The 25,683-nt window shown below is 37.4% G+C and overlaps 1 protein-coding gene across 1 annotated transcript in view; it reads right to left on the bottom strand.

Annotated features, from left to right (window-relative positions):
• The window catches only part of LOC149262747 (Regulator of chromosome condensation (RCC1) family protein), a 352,438-nt gene that overhangs the window by 76,704 nt on the left and 250,051 nt on the right, over positions 1–25,683 (bottom strand). The window contains exons 5-6 of the mRNA XM_089381793.1: positions 6,343–6,415; positions 5,612–5,783 (exon numbers count right to left, since the gene is read on the bottom strand). Coding sequence (XP_089237919.1) covers positions 5,612–5,783; positions 6,343–6,415 — 245 coding nt within the window. The remainder of the gene's footprint in view (positions 1–5,611; positions 5,784–6,342; positions 6,416–25,683) is intronic.

Here is a 25,683-nt window from a genome sequence, read left to right as displayed (position 1 = left end):
TCTCTATGTAATGACAGTGTTGAAATCTCGGTGATGAAGTCTCGATGCAACAAAGTGACAAGAAATCGAAGATAACATAGTGACATGGATCATCGTATGCAAACACAGAGAAAGGAGGATGACTTGTTGGAGGAGTCCCGAGTCTAAGTTCTAAGGGTCTCAGTTGTCTCATCTTGAATCTACTGAAGGAAGAATTTTGATTGGGTTTTTCCCTAGAGAGGGGTTTTGCCCTCGCAACGTGCCTACATCTTGTGTTATCTTCTATTTGTTGCTTGGCATTAATCTTGATGATAAGAAAAGATAATTAAAAGATCTAATACTAATAATGAAAAAATCACAAGTTAATGTCATAATAAGAGAAATCGTTTAAATGCCATTTCTATGGACTTCTCTAACATGGTATCAGAGCTATGGTCAAGGTCAAAGACAGTTTTACATCTTTGAATCTCTCTTAGTAAGAAGCTCCATTTGCATGTGTCTTAAAGATCATGACAATTAAATCAAGATCCCTCAAGGTGACAACACAGTGATATTTCAGTGTTGCCATCTCAAAGAGGAAGTTTTGATACTACTACAGTGAGACAGTTCGGTCCTTTCAAGAATGGGTTCTAAGCATTTCATTTCGATGAAGACACAGTTTGATGAAAATATGACTTCGCTATATATATATTGCAGAAGATGGTTTTGATGCTACCACTGTGACAGGGTCTCAGTACAATGACAAGATCTCAGTGCAATGATAATAATCTCGATATGTTTTCAGTGACCACAGAACTCGCACTACAATGAGACTCTCGGTGATATATTACAGTAAGGAGATCTGGTAATATTACAGTGAAGTAGTATCACAATGAAGAAATTTGGATCAACCTTCAGAGAATAAGGATCGATGAATTCACAATCTAGAAGAGATATATATTGCTCAAAAGGTTTTCGGTGGAATCAAGTGACACAGTTTCAGTATATCACAATGATCTAGTTCGGATTAAATTCAGAGTGATCAACTATTTTCTTGTAAGCCTTCTCTACAACATTCACTAGATTGAGAATAGATTCTAACACAAGTATTGTGATTGTTGTGCTTTAGTCATCTAACAATGTGTTTACAGTTTCCAGGGAGAGCATCAAGTCCTATAAAACATTGATCTCTCAATTAAAGAAGTTCAAGGTATGTAAACTCGAGGTACGAATATTTATAAGCTTAGATGATTCATTATGTCTAAATCTTAGGTGGTCCATATAATTCTAGTTTAGATAAAAGAACATACAAGAACCTTAAACCTTACCTTCTAGGATTTATAAAGCAATCTAGGATGTCAAGTAAAATCTTAGTATTAATTGGAAGGAAAGATAAATTTGATTTTTATATAAAGGATTCCATCCTCCATTGTTAGAAAATATAGATTGAGAGCTAACATCATATTCTAGGTATCTCATATTTTGTCTAGAAGTATTTGTTACAGGTACAAAATATCATGGCACTTCAAGGAGTCCCTACAAGGTTTGTCAAGGAACAAAGGTATGTCTTAAACTACAAAACATTGATTTCCTTATAATAAATGTTTATTCATTTGATAATATATTACTAACATCATTATGTCCAGCTATATTGAATCATAATGATTCTTGCTTTGGGTGATTCATCACTTGATAAATCTATCCCCCTCATATTCTTAATTGACTTTATAGAACCCTAGACTGGTTCTTTGGAAAACCCTAACCTAAGGGTATGTTGAAAATGAATGAAACCCTAATCTACTTAGGGTTATTGATGAAGTCTAAAGAAATTGCTATTATGTTTGATATATTGATGATGTCATGTTTGGGGTTTTGGTATGATCATGAGAACCCTAACTTGTTAGGGTTGAAATGATGTTGTCTGAAATCCCAAACCTTTGAAGTTTTGGTAAAGTAGGGTTTGCTATGTTATGAATTGAAACCCTAGATCCTTAGGATTTGGTTGGGTCTATGAGCAAAACCCTTGTGATGTATTTAGAGTCCTAGGAATGAAACCCTAGGTATGTGTCCTTTTAGCCTGTTCTAGGTCGGTATATGTCTAACATATTAATATTGCCTGACATATGATGTGCTTATGATATGCTGATGAATTCCCAGATATAAGTGTTGACCTAAGTGTTAATGGTCATGAGTCCTAGGGTTTGGAAGCAAGCCCTAGTTAAAGTTTGATGATCTATGATGATGTTTATCTAGGGTTTAACAGCGAAACCCTAGTAGTAGTTAAATTCTCTAGTATGTGTAACCATTTGGGATTTATGAATTTATATAGTGATCGCTAAGAATTTGTAAACGGAAATCTAGGGTTTACATCAAACTCTAGTAGATGCTAGTCATGATGTCGATTAAGCTGTGATTGGTTTTGGTTGTTGAAGCTCATATATGAAATCTAGGATATGTATGAAAATCTTAGTGAGGGGTCTACAATATGAATTCTGAAAGTTGTTAGATTCATTGATTTGTTTCTAGGGTTTGCTATGTGAAGGAACTTGTCGTTGAAAGAATATTGAAACCCTAGACATAATGAGTTTGATTGATGAGCTATGAATGTGAGTTAAGGTCAAAGTATTGAAATATAGTCTCTTGTTGATTATGTTGGTAAAGTTGAAATGCTTCCGTTGTTATAAGATTTTGATATGGCTAACTTCATGCTTCTATAATTTTGGTTGTGCTTTCTATCTAAGTTGTGCAGGTACATCATCTTCAAGTTGGTGAAGATGATCGTAAGTAAAGTTGATGTGATAAGCATGATATATGAATGACTCTCATAAGTAATAAGGATGGAAGCCATGAAAGATTCTCTGAAGTCATAAAGAAGTACAACTCCATAAGTTAAGATGGAGTCTGGATGAAATCTCCCTAGGTTAAGAGGGACCCTAAATGAAAGAAATCTCCATAGGATAAGAGGATGGTTGAGAATATTCCTTGTACAGGAACAATTAGATCCTCTCTGTTTAAGAGGGAGTGACATATATGATTCTCTACTTCATGTGTCATGCACTAGACCAAGACTAACAGCTGTAAGTTTTAGTGAAGGCCATGAGTGAGAGAAGGAAAGCAGGATCCGATTAAAGAATAAGTTGTTGCATATAAAGTAGGAAAGTGAAAGTGTATGATTGAGGAATATTCTGTCAAAGATTCAGTTGATAGTCCTACTATGAAAAGTTGAGAAACAATATCAAGCTGTTTGGAAGACCCTGAAGGTTTGTATTTGATTATGTACATGTGAAAGTATATTATTGATTGGGGTTGTGTTTGTACAGGTAAATCTCTCAAAGGTTTTTGATAGAATGCTAGTTACTGATCGGTTTTATCGGGAGAGATTTGTTGTCCTTGATCTACTAGATCAAGGGGTGATGAGGCTTTGTGAGTGAAGCATTGCTTGGGATGACCTCTGGCCGACAATGTGTTGACGTCTAGGTCCCGAAGTTGGAAAGGCGGCGTTGGTCATTGAGCTCTGACATGCACTTGGATCTATGGGTTGCTGGTTAGCGAGTAAGCCTGATGGTACCTAGAGAGGCTGAAAGCTTAAGTCCATCTTAGTCCCACTCGGATAGATTGCCCTAGTCAGGAATCTAGTCTGTGGCATTGCGGTGCCTAAATTGTTGAGAGACCAATGGATAGATTGCCCTAGTCAGGAATCTAGTCCATGGCATTGCGGTGCCTAAACTTCTTCATAGATGATGTGTTTTGAGATCTTCCATGTACCTCTTTGATTATATGTAAATATGAATACCTCCCTAGTTAAGAGGGAGTGTTGGAGAATATAACTAGGTTCGGTCTTCATTATTGTACTTGAAGTCAAAATGTAATATACTTGTCAAAAGAAAAACAAAAAGAATTTTATTATTATTGAAATTGACTTATTAAAGCATGGGTTTCATGCTTGGGTCATTTGTCTTAGGCCAAGCCTCCATTGTAGGCTTTAGATTATTGTCAAAGTCAATTTGTTTATTGGTCAAAGACTCCTCGATCAAAGTCTCCTTGATCATCATCAAGTCAACCTCCTCAAAGTCTCCTTCAAGTCGCCCTCAAAGGAATAGTCATCAAATGATCTCATGTTGACCTACAACAAAGACACATCTCTTCATGATTCACATCGGCTCATTTAGGATGGAAATATCACTATATATACAAGCCTGTGATCTTCACATTACACCAAATTAGTATTCGCATTTCAGAGGAAGTTTCGGTGATCTCTATGGAAAATTTCGGACAAGGCATTTCAGAGTTTCGGTGGCATTACAGGGATGAGTTTAGATGATTTCAATATAACCACAGTTCGAGTGATGCTCCCACAGTTCAGTGCTCTCATAGTGAGGTTTCTATGTAATGACAATGCTGAAATCTCGGTGATGAAGTCTCAATGCAACAAAGTGACATGGATCATGGTATGCAAACACAATGAAAGGAGGATGACTTAGAGGAGTCTCGAGTCTAAGTTGTAAGGGTCTCGGTCATCTCATCTTGAATCTACTGAAGGAAGATTTTTCACTGGGATTTCCCCTAGAGAGGAGTTTTTCCCTAGCAGCGTGCAGGCATCTTGTGTTCTATTCTATTTGTTGCTTGGCATTAATCTTGATGATAAGAAAAGATAATTAAAAGATCTAATACTAATAATGAAAACATCACAAGTTGATGTCATAATAAGAGAAATTGTCTAACTGCCATTTCTATGGATTTCTCTAACAGATTTCAAGTGAGGTGAAATCTATTCTCGACTGTTAATCACTTTGAAATTAGGGTTAGGGTTAGGGATTTAGCTCAATGTAAAGTTATAAAAGCAAGGCTGAGGAGAGTAGAAAGACACATTGCAACAGAACAAGATTGTGAGGCGCATCTCAGTGAGCAGCGTGCTGGGTCTGAGGGAGTGCAGAGAGGCTGCAGATCTAGATTTGCAAGAGCGATTGAGCAACGATCTATGGCAGATCTGCTGGATCAGATCTAGGTTATTGTATTCTAGATTTTCTCAGGCGGGCCATTATTCCAAGACGGGAACCCACATAAGTTTGGATCCTTTTAATGAAAAACTTGTTGGGCAGAAATCTGTTTGTGTCATTATGAATTTATGATTGAGATCGTTATATTAGCTTCCACTGAATTTTTCAGGAACCTAGCTGTGTGTTTATTCAGTAAGTTTTGTACTAGGAATTAAATACCAAGTGCTAGGTTGGTAGGAAAACTAACATATGATGCGTGACAAGCATTTGGCTATGTAACACCAACCAGATAAAACATTAGAGATTTAAGAAGAATAAATGAGAGCACCACTTCAAGAGATACATTCCAGACTTGAAGGAAGATTACTTGTAACAGTAATATTATTTGTAAGGTCAAGAAGCCACAGAAGCTAATTCAAGAAAATCATTTTTCGCAGGTACCAAGTGACCCAGAATTCAAGAAGCCAATTACTGCATAACCTTGGGGCCACAAGATCAACAAGAAAAGCATGGAGCATCTTACAGACAGAGTATCTCTCAATAACATGAAGGAAAAGGCTCTTCCAGAAGTGATTCATCACCTTATTTTCTCTATAACGAATCTTTCAAGAATATCACTAATTTTCAGTTCACTCTGAAATTTTGAGATGACTTACACATCACCGTTGTCTGCTATGGCTGCTGTATGATACTCTCCACAAGCAACTTGGGTAATCTTCACATTTTCAGGGGCGTCATCAAGAAATTTGAGAAATGCATGTACAATTTGTGCACCTTGTAATCCTTCACAAGTAAAACCTCTACCAAGCTGCCCATATTCATTATAGCCTGGTTTGTTAAAACAAACAAATGCAATGGCATTAAAATAAAAGGGAAGATGATACTAGACACTCTTTTTTGTGTGCTTTCTTCAAAATGAACAACAGAATCTTGTTTCTGCTACTTTATCCATTTTGCTAGATTTTTGTAGACTGTTCTAGTAACAGTAGTATTTATTGAACTCCACAACAGTTCACACACTCTAGCTAATGTTTTAATACCAAGCCACTGGAACTAACCAAAAAATTAACCATCAACATTGCCAAAGCAACTAGGATCATTCAACTTCCCCAAATAAAATATACTGTTTGAATTTAATAGCTATACTTCATGTATCTATATCTATAAATAAAACACTATTGTTTGTCATGTTTAATCAAGAACACTGCACCATAGCAAATAAAGAAACTCCTGATAATCTAGACCACAACTATTATTATAAATGATCAATCAACAATGATCTAAACTCAATCATCTGCAACAATTCTGGCCTTATTCACCCAAGATGATGTGTGATTCGAAGCCATAAAGAAAAAAAGAAAGAAAGAAAAAGGTCTATAAATTTCACCCCATGTCTGCAGGACACCATCTCCAGACAAAGCTGCCACATGTGTTGCACCACAAGAAACTTGGCTGATTATCTGCAAATAGACCAAAAACACTGTCACTTGATAAAAAAAGATCTTCAGTGAATATAAGAATTACAAAAGTTCGACCCACAGATTATTTACTGCTAATAGAGCAAATCCTATTAGAAATAGTGTGAGATTATTTAACATAAACCCAACTTGAGAGGTTAATACTTTTATTGGACCTTTGGGACCAATTCATTTATGGTTAAACATTTGTGGTTATTGCAGTCCCACCCTTTGTGGCCTTAGGGGTAAAATCTAAACCTATTTATTGGTGAAGCTCTAGTTTCATTTGATATTTGGCTGATTATCTGCAAACAGACCAGAAACACTGTCACTTTGCTTGATAAAAAAAACAGATCTTCTACAGTGAACCTAAGAATTACAAAAGTTCAATCCACAGATCATTTACTGCTAATAGAACAAACCCTATTAGATTTAGTGTGAGAATATTTAATGTAAACCCAACTTAAGGGGTCTGTTGGACCTTTGGGACCAATTTATTTATGGTTATTGCAGTCCCACCCTTTGTGGTCTTAGGTGTAAACACTAAACCTATTTATTGGTGAAGCTCTATTTGCACTTGATACAATGCAGTGTGCACAATATACACACAATGCGAGACACAATACAATACACTCTTTGGGATCTTCTCATAAAGATCCCACTGTCCTACTCTGTTACCTCAGACTCATCCTCAAATCCTAACATGGTATCAGAGCAAGCTGAGCCTTGCCTTGTGTATATTGAAATATCTGCTGGTGAGAATGGCTCTTGTCTTAAAGAGGTTATGACAGCTTCGGATGATATCTAATTGAGGATGTTGTTATCATGGATTGTTCTCTTGTTCTAAAGGGTTTCATGGACTGGAAAGTAAAGGCATCTTTTACACATCTAAATTCTAAATAGTGTGCCCCAGCTCATTTGCTATTGATCTATTCATTGTAGCACAAGTATATTTCTTTGCTCAAAATTATCAGAACACAACAATGGCTTATCTTTTCACTGCCCTATTTTTCAGTCATGCACTGTAGGTATCTTGCTGAGAGGTGGGGTAGTCTGACAAGAAGCTTCTTTATGTATGCAGAGCTGACAATAGATATATCTTCTTTTCACTGCTAAATTTTTCAGTCAAGCACTGTGGGTATGTTCTTGAGAGGTGGTAGTCTAACAAGAAGCTTCTTTACATATCCAGAGCTGACTATTTTTCATATGCAGCATATCAGTGATTAGAGTTGAAATCAATTTTTTTTTGCTATGCATACTCTCTGAGTGCAATTTTCAGGGTGCTACAATTTCTCCAAGTTATTATATGTTATGACTGCCACAGCAAGTTCAAATCAGTGTCGCGAACATCACGATGTTTTCAAAAAATCACGATTTTTTAAGTCTGCTGCTTTAATCGCCCGTTTTTTGTTTTGTTTTGTTTTTTGTTTTGTTTTGTTTTGTTTGTTAGTTTTCTTTTTTTTTTCCTCTCGAAAAAATCGCGATTTTTACCAAAAAATTGCAATTCGAGCGGAAGAAATCATGGCCCTCCAAGACAGCATGTTTTATAAGCCATTTCATGGGTTTTATTTCTCATTTTTAGCAGACATCGGACTTGTTTGAGAATTGAGGAGGAGAGGAAGGCGACTACTAGGACAGAAGAGGAGAAAAAGGAGAGATTTTAGCATCCCAAGCAAGAGAAACTCGTGTTTGGACCAAATTTCTTCGCCAAACCGTGGTTTCCAGGTATGGGCACCAAATTTGGCCACCTTTTTTTTTTTTCTTTTTTCTTGTTTTTGCTTGGGTTTCTATAACCCATTGATTATCGATGATTTTTGAGTGGATTTGATGGTGTTTTTTTTTTCATTTTTGTTGCATAGAGTGGAGAAGGTTCATTTTGGTAAAAAATGCAAAAACTTGATTGTTAGATTTGTTAGTTTAATTTTTTCTTGTGCTCTATTTTTTTGCATGATTTTTTATTGGGTTTGAATCAATGTCACATGGTTCGGGTTCGTCAATGATTAGGTTCGGTTTGAGTTCGAATTTTTTGATGAGGTTCGCCATTAGGTTCGTCTATATATACATATGTTAATTTAAAATGAATTATATGATAAAATAGTAAGCAACCAACATCAAAAACGCCATCACGGACATGGAAACTGCAAGGATAAATTACAAGCTTGAGTTGTGACATGAAGTTATGAGTTTTGATCTATGGACTTGGTCAAGGGCTTGGAGGTTCGATGAGGTTCGCCAAACCTCAAATTTTTTTAAGGTTCGCCAAAATTCGAACTTCAGGGTTAAAGTTCGACGAACCTTGTGACATAGATTTGAATGTGCATTTTTTCTATTATTGTTGGATTGAGTTGAGATTTTTTTTGTTGTTGTCAAAAATTCAATGTGTTGTGTCATGTATGTAATTTTATTTTTTAATTTTTCTAATTTTGCAATTCTTCTTGTGCCATAGGTTCAAGTTTCAAGTTTCAACTTCAAGCTTCATCTTACATTAAAACTCAAGAGTTCAACCGAGTTACAAACATGCCAATGAAATTGGACCCTCCGTGGGAATTTGGTGAACCTGATGGAAAGTTTGATAGATCAAACTTGTCTTACAAGTTGTGTGGGCATCATATGACAGGGGAGGTTTATAGATTGAAGTATCACCTTGCACAAATCCCTGGACATGAGGTAGGGCCTTGCACCAATACAAACGCGGAAATCATCTTAAGAGCTCTCAGATCATTGGAAGAATTAGAGCAAGCCAAACTATCCAAGTCAAATTTGAGGAAGCAACTAGCAGGGAGAGTGTTAGGAGATGAATATGAAAGTGGCTCTGGTTCTACTTCAGCATCAATATCTACAACCAACCCTGTAGCATCAACATCATCATTTTTTGTTCCGAGAACCACGGTTGGCTCACAACCATCTATCACTTCAATGCTTAAAAAAGATGAGAAAAAATAAGCTGACAAGTTGTTGGGCAAGTTTCTCCTTTGGAGTGATATTCCTTTTAGCGTTGCACAAAATAATCCATTTTTCCAGCCTGTTGTTGATGCTATTGCAATCGTTGGCCCAGGGTACAAAATCCCTTCTTATGATGACTTTAGAGGCCGCATTCTTCAATGAAAAGGTTGATTGCACCAAAAGATTGGAGGAGTTTAGGGCATCATGGGCACAAATAGGATACACTGTGATGTCAGATGGTTGGACCAACCAAAAGGGGAGAACCCTTATAAACTTCCTGGTTAATTGTCCCAAGGGAACAATGTTTATGAAATCTATTGATGCATCTTCACATATCAAAGATGCAAAATTATTATGTGATTTGCTGGATGTGTTTATTTTGGAGGTGGGTGCAGAGCATGTTGTCCAAGTCACAACGAACAATGCTGCAAATTATGTTGTTGCTGGCAAGATGCTTATGGAGAGGCATCCTACTTTATTCTAGACACCTTGTGCTGCACATTGTATTGATTTGATGTTGAAGGACATAGGAAAAATTTCCTTTGTCAAGGATATTGTTGACTCATCAAAAAGCATTACAAAATTTATATATAATCATGCATTTGTGCTTAGCTTGAAGAGAAAATTCACTAACAACAAGGAGTTGGTGCGCTCCACCATTACATGGTTTGCCACCAGTTTCATATCTCTTCAATCCCTCTTGAATTCTATGTGGGATGTGAAGAGAATGTTTCTTTCAAATGAGTGGCATGCTTTGACATTTAGCTGCAAACTAGAGGGAGAGGCCATATGCAGATTAGTTTCATACCAGGAAAACTTCTGAGCTGGAGTGCAGGAGGTGTGCAGCATTACTGAACCTTTGGTAAAGGTTCTTCAATTAGTTGATGGTTACAAGCTTGCAATGGGCTATTTGTATGGGGCCATGGACAGGACCAAAGAATCCATTCGGGCCTACTATGTTGATAAGGGAGATGAGGGGTTTCAGAAACAACTCCTCCTATGGGAAGTGATTGATGAATGATGAGACAACACACTCCATCGTCCCATTCATGCTGCAGGTATCTACCTGAACCCCACATTTTCTTACCCACGTGGGTTCTTATTTGATGTTGAGATCATGGATGGATTCTTAACCTGTGTTCAGAGGATGGTGCGATCTCCAGCAGAACGTGCAGAAATCTCCAAAGAAATGGAGATATACAGGATGGCAAGTGGCACATTTAGCTTTGAGATGGCTGTGGTTGATGGGAAGACTAAAATGCCAGATATTGTTTAGTTTGTTTCAAATTTCATTCTCTTCAAGTTCATAACTTCATACTTTGCTTCAACTTTCAAATTTCATTTTTCTCCTATGTTTATCTTATTTGTAATTTTGTTGTAGATGCATGGTGGACTCGCTATGGTGTCAGAGTACCCCATCTGCAAAAGCTTGCCATTCGTATCATCAGCTAGACATGTAGCTCCTCAGGATGCGAGCGCAACTGGATTGTATTTGAAAAAATACACAACAAGCAGCGCAACAGGTTAAAATTAAAACTTAAAATATTCCAAATTTCCAATTAATTTTTTGAATTCATTAAATAATATTTTTTTCATAATTATTAATTTATGATCTTTGTACAGGTTGGAGTCCCAACGACTTAATGACATGGTCTACGTCTACTACAATCTTCGATTGTGAGTGAGGCAACTTGAGAGGATACCTGATATGGAGGCCATCTCATTGGATGGGATTGACACCACTGTTGCATGGAGGGTTGAAGCCAAGAGGCTTCTCATGGAGTTTGTCGATGATTGGTTAGAGCAAGAGGTAGTGGAAGGCGTAGAGGGGGGGGAGGAGGTTGAGGAGGAGCAACAGGAGGAGGTGACACCACCTACCCAAGCTACCGTTGCCACCAGTAGAGGACGTGGTCTACCTCCTGTAGCTCCTAGTTCTTCAACTTCTAGAGCACAACAGAGTCCACTGCCAACTTAATCGGCATCTACATCTAGAGGGAAAGGGAAAGCTATTGCATTTTCTCGCAAGAGGGGCAGAGGAAATCAGTAGTATTAGTTATTTGGTTCATTTCATTGTATATGACATTATGACACATGATATGAGATACATTATTATATTTTTTGTTGATATTTTGAGGCTGAGTTGGGACTTAGGACTCAGGAGTCAGGACTTACTATTCAGGGCATGATTCACTGTTATGTGTGATATAGCACTAAAAATGATATTACACATCTTATATATTAGTTCTTTTATCATATTTATGTGTCAATGTATTTATTTTATGTTGTAGATGCTTTAGATATTAAAAATTTGAAAAAAAATGAATATTTTTGTATTTTCCGATTTTTTCCCCTCTCCGATTTAATCCCGATCGTGATTTTCGCAACATCGGTTCAAATCATGTCATTCCATATTATCCAGAGCTCATTTCTTTGCATAGTTTGTGGTTTATTTCTTTCCCATGCAAAATCAGATTTTTTTCAGTGCTCTTGTCATCTACAACAACTTAGATAGGTAGGAGAAAAGGCAATTGCCCTCTCTTATGCTATATGTGCAGGAAAGCGAAGTTCAACATATTTGTTGCCCTCTCCTATACTATATGTGCAAGATGACCTCTTCAATTCTCTGAAAATGGTTTGAAGCAAAAAAATGCCCTAGTTCCATTTCTATGCCAGTATGGATACAAATCTCTGGCAGTTTAAGGTCTAAGGTTAATAACTATGTGAGACCATGGATCTATCAGAGATCCACTGGATGCACATAAGTTTGTTATCGTCTTCAGTTTGCTTTACCAGTGCTTTTTTCTTGGCAGCAACTATGATTTTTATAAGGATGATTTCAACTCTACCTCTTTAACAGAATCTGTTAGGATATTCCGACACATAAGAAATAGTTAAGTATAACTTGGTCTAGTGTAGAGTTAGGTAAAGTGTGTTTCTTTACTATATACTTTTGTAACTTACAATCCGACGGTCACGATATGTTCTAGACATGAAGTGATCCGATGGTTCATTCTCTCCCCGATATTATCAACACTTGATTCGTGGCTTAACACCCGATTGGTCCACGATCTCTATTTAAAGAGCATGGAGAGTCATTTGTAAAGTGACCGTTCATGAGAGAAGCTTATGTAAATTTTCTTTCTTTTACATTAATAAATTGCCTGAAGTGGCCGCGTTGGCTCAGGCCGTGGATTGTTTCCCTCTTTGAGGGTTTTAACCACGTCAAGAATACTGGTGTATTGATCTGTGATCTGTTTGTGAGCGGTGTCCTTTGGTGTTCTATCTGAGGAACTTACCCTGTAAATTCCTACATGGTATCAGAGCTATTTGAGGGCCGCATCCGTTGGTGATCCAAATCCGAAGTCGGTACAACTGCATCCGACTGTCGTTTCCTAGATCTACTGTTTTTGACCGCTTTCAGGCCAAGAGGACTGCTCTATTGTGTTAGGAGCATCTGTTCCAGTGAGGAACCCCTTTCGTTTCACGCGAAAAGGTTTCCAATAGCCCTAGCTACGTCATTTTTAAGATTTGGAGGTATACAGTCTTTATTTGTAGTTTTAGTTATTTATCTCTCTGTTTATTTCGGTTTATTTATCTATCTATTTTTTTATTAACGGATCTATACCTTTCATTTATGGGTATGCTCTTTGCCCCACGACTCTGTGCGACCTAGGCAAATCAGAAATAGAAAGGATTTTTCTCATGAGTATGCTCTTTTCCGCCGCGCCTTAATGTGACCTCGGAAAATCAGAAACATTGAGGAAAATATTTAGTTTCCGGCGAAATCTAACTTCAAGCTGTAAGGTTTGGTTTTTTTTGCATGTCCGTTTTGGGTTGTGTGGTTTTTTGTTTTGTAGGAAAAAAGATATTTCTCAAGTAAGCACGCACTCCAAAGCTTCAGTGACTAAAAAAAAAATGCCTTTTCTCTTTTCAAAAAATTACTAACCTTTTAAACTAGCTCACTTGGTCCAAAGTTACTTTATGAGAATAGAGGTTTTGGGTTCAAGTCTTTCCTTTTGTTGAGTTACTTTTTCAAAAAGCACATGTAACTTATGTTTTAAAGTTACTTTATGTAAAAGTGTTCTCACCCATTATAAAAATTGAGTCACTTATAATTCTATAGTCTCTTTATCTTTTATTTAAGTTACAATTTAGTGGGTAACTCATAAAGTACCATTGTAAAAATGACTTTCACTTATTTATAAAACTGGGTCACATAATTTTTTTTTTAAAGTGAGCTAATTAGATTAAGTTTGGAAAGGGAGCATTTTTTTTTTTATATAACATTATAATTCACATCATCGACATCTTCAAAAATTCATAACTTCTTCATCCAGGACCCATTTTTAGAGCCGTTTTTTTTGAATCGACGTAATTTTTCGAGATCTTTCCATTGGAACACTTAGTTTCATCATCTACAGCTTCAGTTTCTTTTACAATGGAAAGTCCATGCCAAGTTATTCTTGACAACACCAACTACTTCCAATGGGTGTCCTACATGGAGGATTTACTTAGAAGTAAAGGTCTTTATAGAATAGTCGAAGGCCAAGAATCTAAACCTAAAGATGAAGATAAGACAGTCAAATGCAAAAATAAGCAAGATCAAACACGTGGGTTGATAGAGATGTCTATTTCTCCAGACCTTATATTCCATATCACAGAACTTGATACCACTGATAAAACAATGAAACAACTCAATAAAGTTTTTGGAATTAAAAATGAAATTAGAGCCCATCAACTCGAAAATGAGTTGCTTACATTGGACCCTAATAATTTTTCTTCCATTGAAGATTTTTTGTCCAAATTCAAGACCCTTAAACTTCTCTTGGAAGGTGTTAAGGTTAAGAAAGAAGATGGTAGCCTTATTTATTCCATTCTTACTAAGTTAGGACCAGCCTACTCTATGTTTGTTTCCACCTTCCATTTTACTAGAGAAGCTTTTATTTCTCAAGGACAAGCCTACAAGTCCCCCTCTTTTGATGCCTTTTGTGATTCTTTAATAAGAGAACAAGAAAAACTCTTACATCTTGGTCTTCTTAATACTGGAAACTCTTCTAAGAAAGCCTTAACAACCCAGCAACAACCAATTTCAAACAATCCTAAGAAGCAGAATCCTAAAAAGAATGGTCCTAAACCAAACAAGGGTCCTAAGCAGTTTCAGTCTCAACAAAATGAAAAATCAATTCAACAAAATGATAAGGCAAATAAAAACAAAGGGATGAAGACTGATAAACATTGCAACTTTTGTAATCGAGATGACCACTTAGAATCCAAATGCTTTAAAAAGATGGAAGCCTTGGAAGCAACAATGAAGAAGCATAACATCCATTTAGAGCACTCTTCAACTTCAATTTCATCTTCAAGAATAACATTTTCTACATGTGGTTGTCAAGCATCTTGGTCTGGTTATGCACTAAATGTATCTTCTTCTTCTCATTCTCATGAATGGCGCATTGATTCTAGAGCTTCTTATCACATGGCCAAAAACAAAGCCATGTTTTCTTCTTTAAATGATTGTAACACCAAAAATATATATGTTGGTGATGATAGATCTCTTAGTGTTGTAGGGACTAGAACTATTTATCTAGACAATGGTCAATTTAATGATGTATTATGTGTTCCAAGCTTATCCTACCACCTTCTATCTGTATATCAGATAACTCATTCAGGTGAAGGTAAAACCGTTGAATTTTCACCTCACGATGTCGTAATTAAGGACCTAAGAGATCCTAGATAGATTTTAGCTACTGGAATTGTTGATGATTCTACAAGGTCATATAAGTTTAATGACTTTGGGTCATCAACTCTTCCCTCGGTATTTGTTGCTCATAATGATGAAATGAGCAAACTTTGGCATGAGCGATTTGGTCACTTAAACTATCGCTCCCTTCAAAATCTATGTAAAGAAAATATGGTGACAGATCTTCCTATGGTATCTTGCAGAGATGGTGTTTGTTCCAGATGTGTACTTGGAAAACATCATCGAGATAGTTTTGAAAAACGTGCCTCTTGGCATGCATTAGCCCCTTTACAGCTTGTACATAGTGATTTATGTGGTCCACTTCCAGTTGTTTCATTCTCTGGCTACAAGTATTTCTTAACTTTCATTGATGATTTCTCCAAACGCACTTGGGTATACTTCTTAAAACTCAAGAGTGAAGTATTTAACATGTTCTTGGCCTTTAAGGCCTTTGTTGAGAAACAATCTGGACATCAAATTCTTAAGCTATGATATGATAATGGTGGAGAATATGTTAACAACAAATTCATCAACTTTTACACTAAGCATAGAATTCAAATGCAACATACTATTCCATATACTCCACAACAAAATGGTATAGCTGAAAGGAAGAATCACACCTTAAAGAAAATGGCTAATTGTATGCTTCAATCTAAAGGACTTAGTCTTAATTTTTGGGCAAAAGCAATTAACTGTGCAAATTACATAGTAAATCATACTCCTACTAAGGTTTTAAAGAATATCACTCCAGAAGAAGCATGGAGCTCAATTAAACTAGATGTAAATCACTTTTGTGTTTTTGGAAGTAAAGCATGGGCCCATATTCCAGATGAGAAACATAAAGCCTTAGATCCTAAGAGTGAAAAATGTATTTTTGTTGGATATTCCAAAGATGTCAAAAGATATAGACTTCTTCCACCTAAATCCAAAAGTGTTATTACTAGAAGAGATGTAAAGTTTGTTGAAAATATATCGGCCTATAAGCCTAGTTCGGTGGATGTGACGCCTCTCTTTATCCCTTCTACTTCTGAAAATATTTCTTCTTCAGATGATGACAGCGAGGATGACAATCCTCCCCCACCTTCTCGGGATCCTCCTTCATCTCCTCAGCTTCCAAAATGGGTCCGCGCTACTCAAGATGTAGCAGGTGCTCTCGCAGGTGATCCTACAAATCAGCGTCGCAGACGTTCTCAGTTTGATAGAGCCTCTTCTTTACTAGCTCAAGCTTCAGCGAATTATGATCCTGACACCTTTGCAGAAGCTTCAGGCCATCCAGATTGGGACGTAGCTCTAAATGAAGAATATCGTTCATTATTGGCAAATGATACATGGGATTTTGTTCCTTTTGCAAAGGGACGAAAACTTGAAGATGCAAATGGGTTTACAGAACCAAGTTTGGACTAGATGGAAAAGTTGATAAACATAAAGCTCGTCTTGTTGCTAAGGGTTTTTCACAATCTGAAGGCATTGACTATATTGAAACCTTCTCCCCTGTTTCCAAAATGAATTCTATCCGCCTTGTTCTTTCCCTTGTTGCCTCTTTAAAATGGGAAGTCCATCAGATGGATGTTAAATATGCCTTCTTGCATGGGGACTTGCATGAAGAAACCTATATGGAACAACCTCTTGGCTTTATACAAACAGACTCCAACCTTGTATGTCGGCTTAAGAAATCCCTTTATGGTCTCAAGCAAGCCCCTTGGGCTTGGTATTCCAAAATGGATAGCTTTCCTTTAGATACTGGCTTTTCTAGATGTCATTCTAACAATACTGTCTACGCCAAGAAAGTGGGTAAGTCTCTTATCATTCTTGTTCTTTATGTTGATGATCTTATCCTCACTGGTAGTGATCCCAACCTTATAAACCATGTGAAGTCCAGCTTTAAAAAGAAGTTTGAAATGACAGACTTAGGACACTTGCATTATTTTCTTGGTCTTCAAGTTAGGCAATCCAAGGAAGGTATTTCCCTTTCCCAGTCCAAGTACGCCTGTGATATTTTACACCACTTTCACATGGAAGACTGTAAGCCAGCCCCTTCTCCCTTTCAGTCTGGAGCCAAACTTTCAGTCACTTGTACTTCCGCTAAAGTTGATGCTATCTTATACCATCAGCTTGTAGGACAACTTTTGTATCTAACCCATACCCGTCGTGAGCTTTCCTTTGTTGTTGGCCTTATTGCTCGGTTTATGCAAAACCCACATGAAAGTCATTGGAAAGCAGCTAAAAGGTTACTTTGTTATGTTCAAGGTACAATTCAGTTTGGGATTCATTACAATGCAGAAGCATCTCCTCTATTGGTTGGTTTCACTAATTCCAATTAGGCTGGTGACCTTGATGATCGGAAGTCTATTGTAGGTTATATCTTCATTCTTGGTTCTGGACCTATTACATGGGCTTGCAAGAAACAAAGTGCCATTTCCGTAGAAGCTAGTAAGGAAGCCCTGTGGCTTCGTTAGATCTTGTCAAAGTTTGGCTTTCAGCAACAACATCCGACTACACTTTCGTGTGATAATCAAAGTGCCATTCAACTATGCAAAGATCTAGTCCAACATCAGCGCAACAAGCACATTGAACTACACATGCACTTCATCAAAAAGCTCATTCATGACCATGTTCTTGAACTAAAATATTGTTCAACAGATGATCAAGTTGCAGACATCTTTACAAAGGCTCTCATAGAGGCGAAGTTTACTAAACTTCGATTTATGGTTGGAGTTCAAGAAGTTGTCACTAAGGGGGAATAGGCTCTAATGTGTCCTTCCTTCTCCTATTGTGTCATATTTGTACATCCTTCAATCCTATCCCAAGTTGTTCTTAAGGGGGGATGTTAGGATATTCCGACACATAGGAAATAGTTAAGTATAACTTGGTCTAGTGTAGAGTTAGGTAAAGTGTGTTTCTTTACTATGTACTTTTGTAACTTACAATCCGACGGTCACGAATGTTCTAGACATGAAGTGATCTGACGGTTCATTCTCTCCTCAGTATTACCGACGCTTGAACTGTGGCTTAACACTCGATTGGCCCATGATATCTATTTAAAGAACATGGAGGATCATTTGTAAGGTGACCGTTCATGAGAGCAACTTATGTAAATTTTCTTTCTTTTACATTAATAAATTGCTTGAAGTGGCCGCATTGGCTCAGGCCGTGGACTGTTTCCCTCTTTGAGGGTTTTAACAATGTCAAGAATACTAGTGTATTGATCTGTGATCTGTTTGTGAGCGGTGTCCTTTAGTGTTCTATCTGAGGAACTTACCCTGTAAATTCCTACAAAATGTTATGTAATGTTCCTTTCTCTGGCATTCCTTATGGCATGGATAGGATGGACTTTCAGAGTTGGGGGCAGACAGGTCATAGGTGCAGGTTGGCATTGTCAGCCAGCCCAGGGGCTTTTGGAGGGGTTTTGAGGAGTTTTTCTGAGGTCCAATGGAATTTGCTTGGTATATTCCATCATCCGCACAATTTTCCTTTCTTTTCGTGGCATTTCGATAACTTTCAAAAAACAGAGTTATTAATGGGTCTGACTAAATTAATTATGCTTAAGGTCGCATTTCGGGAGAAATACTTGGCAAAACACCTTAGTGTAATCGTCATTGGAACCAGAATGAAAATATCTACAAGATAGGATACTTAGAAGTGATTTTCAGCGACCTGAGAAGGCATGGTACCCAATTTACCCTTTTCCCACATTAAAAATAATATTTTAATTGAAATAAAAGAGGGAAAAGTGCTCCATGATTAAAATAATAATAAAATAGGAGGTTCTAGAGGGGTCCATCATATTTATAAAGAGGAGGAGGAAGCCATTAGAGGACATCTTGGATTTGATATTACTTCTTGTATGAGAGATTGAGAACCCGATCCTCTGCTTCATTAGTAGCCCTAGGACGGAAACCCTTGGGTGTGCTAGTGGGTGTTGGATGAAAACCCAATACTCCAGAGGATTTTTCACTCAGAATTCTCACAGTGCTTCAGTGGAGTTTGGAGAGAGCAGTTTTGTTGTAGCCAGTTTGCAACAGTCTTCTCACTGAGCCATCTACATCATTGCCAGAGCCATTCATCAGTTGGGTCAGAGATCTTTTTTTGGGTTTGCTCCGCTTGCTTAGCAAGCTCAGGTTCCACTATTCCTTCATGTTGATGTACTCTTTTCAGTGGATTAATAAAATGGCTCAGTGATTTTATTGGCATCTATTTGTGTATTATTTGCTGGCTGTGTGTCTATTTACGTTTATTTTGTTGTTCAAGTTTATTTCTAGTATCTATTGTTCAAATTCCCATTTGGGACATTATAGTGGTATCAAAGCCTTGGTCTTTGCTCAACCTACGGGTTTTTCAGTTTCCAGTGGCAGTGAGTATTGTTGGAGGGTTTTGCCGGATGAGCCAAAAACCCAATTCACGCAACAGAATGAGAAATTGTTAGAAAACAAAAAAAAACAAAAAGGAAAGAAAGAAAGAAAAAGATGTGCGACAAATTAAAAGAATAAGAAAAGGGGTTGTATTTAATCAAATATCAACACAGTTTTGAAATTGAAAAGTGGCCAAAGTTTATTAAAGCCAAGTTTATTATTTTCGAAAAGGCGGGGTTGATCAAATTATATCAAACTTTTGTGGGCCAATGTTTATTATTAAAAGGGGGACCGTTAAAATAATTCAACGGCTGGATAATTATTTTACATGTTGTGAAGGCGTGAGCATCAATCATTTTATGAAGTTGCTAAAGTTTGGACAGGCCAAATATTTCACACCATCAAAATAAAAAGTTTGTAATGGTTCGTGCTGAGTCTTCCGAGCGAATTTCTTCTTCATCGTTCTAATCAGTAAATCATGCAAATATTTTTTTTTGTTAGTGAAAAGCATATTTTCAGAGAGCAAGGACCGAGTTATTTGACCCCAGAGATCGAGTTCCAGGATAAAATTGCTATCACCATCAGCTAAGATCAAAGTCTTTTGTGACCTGGGCAAAATTTCATTGCTGGCAGATAGTAAATCCTTCCAGAACAGAGGGTCGATTTATGAAGGTTCAACTAAGTTGAATTGATCATTTTGATTTTCTGAGCAAGCCGCAAGGGAGATCGAATTTCTGTTGCCATTAGACGAGTTCTGGAGCCTAAACAGAGCTCGAATCCCTTCCTTTCCTTGCTGTACGCATTTCTACAGAGGGATGAGAATTTCTTGAAGATAAAGGAGATCAAATCTCCCCATCTTTGATGCTAGACAATTTTTCCTTTGCTGGGGTCGTTGAGCCGCTCATGCTACAGCCCAGTGTGAGATGTAACGATGTACGTCCGTCATCAAAGTTGAAATTTTGGTCATATCCACCAAAAGAAAATTTAAAAAATCTAAAAATAAAAATAAATAAATAACTATACAATTTGATCCCTCTCGGCTCATGTTAGATCCGTATTTAAGATGGATCTATGCTGGTATTTCTACAATTGGGGGACGAGTTTTACATCTGGTATGGCCCGCAGTAATCTCCTGAGTGTATAGCTGGTCTGGAGGGTCGACTTTCGGTTGTGGAGGATGTATTTCTTGTTGACTGTAGCTGCTGTTCATTACCTCAATTTCTGAGCTTGGGTAAAGGCGTATTGTGGGGACTCCTTTATCAATTCTAAGGTTGTGCTGAGAGAAAGCACCTTCCACCATTCTTAATCACTAGACAATCAACCAAAGAGGGTTCACGCTCTCCCATGCACCCATGTCTTCCCTTACAGCAGTCGAATCTACTTCTGGAGCTGATTCTGGAGCTGATTTGAGACATCTAGACCAAGACTGGAGTGGAGACAAGCATTTCTGGGCAGCGTTATATCAGGTTCACTGTTCCTTGGAAATCAGTGCTATTATTTCTCTGGTTGTGGCTGGTGTATGAACTTTTAAGTTCACTCATTTCACTGTATATCTATAATTGAACTTTACTTCCGCTATATACAATTGTGAAGTGCTAAATATTGAAGGAAATATGTTCTGTGGACTGATATTTGAATAGAAGGAGGTGTTTTTATGATCTGTTTGAGTTGTTCATCTTTATAAATTGCTGGTTGTTACATACTGTGGTTGGAACACCAAAATTTGGGCGCTATTAAACTGCTGTAAACCACTGCTTGAAAAATCAGAAGTACACAGTATACCTACAGCCATGTGTATGTTTGACAAAATGTTTAACTGAAAAGTTCATTAGAAAACAAAAAAAAAACTCAGAAAATTGTGGTCTTTGGGAGGTTTTCTTAGCTGGAATTTTATAGTGCCAGGGCTGATTTGAGTAGGTTGTCATTATTCCAAGTTCTGGAGCAGACTTATTGAAGGCTGAATTTATTATAAATTGGAAATTTCTTATTTGAAATCCCCTGTATATGTCAGAACGAAGTTCCTTACATTTCTGGGCGAGCTATTTGCTTGGCAGATATAGATTTTCGGCACAATAATTCCTTACTGATAGACTGAGGCCCGTAGGCAATTCTGGGTCGAATTCCCTTGTGGCAGAGAGATCCACATTGCTGGGATAAAGTCTGATTATTGGCAGACCTGAGCATCATCATCATTAATTCTGTATATGTTCAGCAAGACTGAATTCTGGGAGTATTTATCAGTGATTGGCAGGCTAATATCATTGACACTGTTGGCAAGGCATAGGCCTACAATTTCTGGGTATATACTTCATTGTTTTAGCAGACCAAGAACACATTTGAAAGGAGGTCGAGAACAATTATCTACTATAGTCTGGGTGCACCACCATCATAGACTTCTTTGTGTATTCTAAGGCTGAATTGATAAGTGCCATTACTGAAGCAGATTTCTGAAGTTGGCTGAAGCTACCATCCCTGGAGGACTAAATTCTGATACATGGTTGAAGGCCAAACATCTGAGATTGAAATTATTACCGCTGCTCTAACTGTCAACACGATGGAGCTTACACAGGTTCTCTGTTTCATTTGCATGCACAGTGATGACTTCAGTTTATATACATATTAATTGCTTGTGCTCTCTGGTTATTAATTAATTGAAGTGTTGTTGTGTGCAATGCATTGGATTAAATACAAGAACACCTACAGCAGTATGTTAACAAGTTAATTGGCAAAAAATTTCACTGAAACCCAAACTAAAAACTCAGAAAATTCACCATACAGAAAATGTATTTGTGCAAATTGTCATAGGAGATTTATAGGCATAATGGGTATTGAAAAGACCCTAGAAGACCTCAAAAATGCCGTTAATAACTTAATATGGGAGGCACAACACTTTAAGACTTTACTTGGTTCTTCTTTGCACCAAGAAATAAAGCAAAACAACATACCATTTTCCAGAAAGGTCCATAATATGCTAAGGCAGAAACAACAGAGGGATTTATAGAAGGAAAAAGAAAGGGGAAATCCGAAATTGGCTTTATACACTTGGGATGGACTTAAAGACTGGAAGATCAGAAAATGACTTTCTCACATTGGAAAAGCTGGAAACCTGTCTTTCAAAGGTGGAACAGTCTGATTGGAGTTTAAATTGGGCTCTGGAGCCAGCTATGCTTGCATTGGTACAAGCCAGATTCTTGCAGTATCTGGGTGAGAGAGTCAAGCTTATAATTGCCTCTTGTTTCAGTGATTTTTGGAGGATAGTAGCGCCCTTTCCTCCCAAGTCCCTACAATGATGACATCATGAAGAGGATCTTTCAATTGATTGTAGAGTGCTATTCAGGGCTGCATGACACCAAGAGCTCCAATTTTGATAGAAGTTGTGTGATTCTAGACACTCTGGCCAAAATTAGATCCTATGTAGTCATGCTTGATCTAGAGCAGGATGGTCTGATTCTTCAGATGTGCCAATTCTTCTTCACCAACGTCAGAGAGCATCACCTTGAGGAGGTAAAAACCAACATGCAAGATATCTTATCTTCATTACTAATTGAAGGCGGCGTCATTCGCAAACAGCTACAAACAAAATTGTTAGCCATTTGGAGGAAGACAAAGGTTGTCTCACCAGTTGCCTATGAGCTAGCTGAAAGGGTGGTTGAACAAAACATAAAACTGTTTCGAAGGCAGTTGATAGAGGAGTTGCAGAGGATTTGCGGTGACCAACCGTGCAGCAAGAATGAGCTGAGGAGAAAGGGGCTTTGCGTCACCTACAAGAAGCCATGGGGACTTGATCACTCATGCTTGGGTGATACAACAGAGACGACTGAGGTAGATTAGAAGGAGGATCCTTCTAATTTTCCGGATGAGGATTCTTCTTTAGTTGAGTCAATGGGTTCTTATGAGGATGCCTCTGAGGAGCATGAGCAGTCATGTGGAGTTGATGATAGTAACCCAGATATGCATCCATGTGTGGCATTGGAGTATGATGAGCAGTCGATTGTTCCCATGAGGGAAGGAGATCAAGGAGCAGATGAGTGAATGATGTTTCAGATGATACACAGTGTGTGGGGTGGGCCATTTTTGGAAAATCACCTAGTGGTTCATGTTGAGCCCCTGACGGAGGAGGATGAGTAGACATCCTTGGGGCCAGCCATTGATGGGGAGAAAGCAGATGTATAGGTAGCCACCAGCTATGTCACACGGTTTGAGTTCGAATTCGAGTTCGACAACGATTAAGTTCGATTCAAATTCGAATTTTCCGATCAGGTTCAAATGAGGTTTGACATTAGGTTCGACTATACATATTTTTCAATATATATATATATATATATATGACAAAATAATAAAAAATTCAAAATTGATCCATAAACACATGAATACAAATTCTTATTAGTAAACATACATGAATAATGTAATCATTCTAACATCTAGTTAAATGTAAACATACACAATAGTAGTTTGCAAAAGGAAATGACGTAATTTTCAATCTTCAAAATTTAAATGAATGTCAAATACTAGTAATCTTTTAAAAAATCACATAATCAAAACATAATCAAAATTTAAACATACACATTACAATACAACTATATTAAGAACTCACTGTAGAACATCTTCAAACTTCAAAATTTTAAAAAGGAGTCATAACGTACTCATTTTGTTATAATCCATAAAATTGTTCTATGAAACTCAAAAACATAGATAATCTATGATTATGGCCTACTTGTAACATCAAAAAGCGCTAAATCATCATGAGCAAATGGCCTAGTAAAGCCACTAGACAGGTGATCATGATAATGTCATCAAAGTCATCATAATATCATCAAAGTCATCAACACATGGAATTCCATCATTTGGCTCATCTAGTGAGTCACCATCAATGCTAATATAATAAGGAAGTCATAATTCCCATTGCCAAGTAGTTATAATCCATAAAATTGTTCTAGGAAATTCAAAAACATAGATAATCTATACTTATGGCCTACTTGTATGATCAAAAAGCTCTAAATCATCATGTGCAGATGGCATAGTAAAGGCACTAGAATGGTGATCATCAAAGTCATCAATAGATGGAATTCCAACATTTGGCTCATCTAGTGAGTCACCATCAATGCTAATATCATCTTCTTCTGGCTCTGGATCAGCATCAAACCATGGCTGGGAGGAACTAGATGCATCTTTGGCCACACTACTCAAGGCCAACTTCAAATTACTGCGAACATAAACAAGGTCTTCCAACCTTGTAGACAATAATTTGTTTCTTTTCTTGGACTGGATATGGTTAAAGCTACTCCAGTTCCTTTCACAAGCAGAGGCACTTGATCCCGGGCTCAAAATACGAATAATAAAACCTTGCAATTCAGGAGTCTCTGATCCATAAAATTGCCACCATCTCCCTGGAGGAATATTGGGCCTATCTTGTATTGCACTAGACCTTGCAAATATTCCCTCTTCCAACCTGTATGCTTGAAGCTGCTCTCTAATTCTCCTGCATTCTTCTAGATCAGGGACCAATCGTTCAACTGCATCATAAAGGCCATTCATGACTTCTACATCATTTGTTCTTTCTATCCCAAAGAGTCTAGGATCCAAATAACAAGCTGTGTAAAGGACTATGCAACATCTTCCATCTTTCATCAATCATCTCCCCTCTTGCAATGTACTCATTTTCCTCATTATTAAAAGATTTTGCAATGGCTTCTTTAGCACGATCCATGCCCTCATAAACAAAACCCATGAAAAGGGTATCACTATCAACCATGCGAAGCATATCAACAATTGGTTCACATACTTTTAAGACCATCTGAGCATTGTCCCAAAAAGCATTCCCTAAAATCACCTATTCCAACTCCTTTCCTTTAGCTTCCTTTGAAAGATGAGACTTTTCCCACTCATTGTTGCAAAAAACACCTCTTATACTCCCTTTATCTTCAACTAGCCTTTTGATAGTAATATAATATGTGGCAAACCTGGTGTCACAAGGCTTGAGCAACTCTCTAAATGCATTATTCTTGTACAAGCTCAATGTGAGTTGATGGTTAAATATGAAGTGAAAAATTTGTTTCCCCCTCCGAACTGTCTCGTTAATCCATGGAAACTTTGCCAAATCATGTAATAATAAGTCAAGACAATGAGCAGCACTAGGTGTCCAATATATTTTTCTGTATTTATCCATGATCATTTTTCCTGCTCCGACACAATTTGAAGCACTATCAGTTATAACCTGGACCACATTTTCTTCTCCAACC

Source organism: Pinus tabuliformis, chromosome 6 (genome assembly GCF_031772625.1).
Source record: "Pinus tabuliformis cultivar Carrire ecotype Pingquan chromosome 6, CPIR1, whole genome shotgun sequence".
Classification (NCBI taxonomy): Eukaryota; Viridiplantae; Streptophyta; class Pinopsida; order Pinales; family Pinaceae; genus Pinus; species Pinus tabuliformis.
This window is presented reverse-complemented; position numbering and strand designations above follow the sequence as displayed.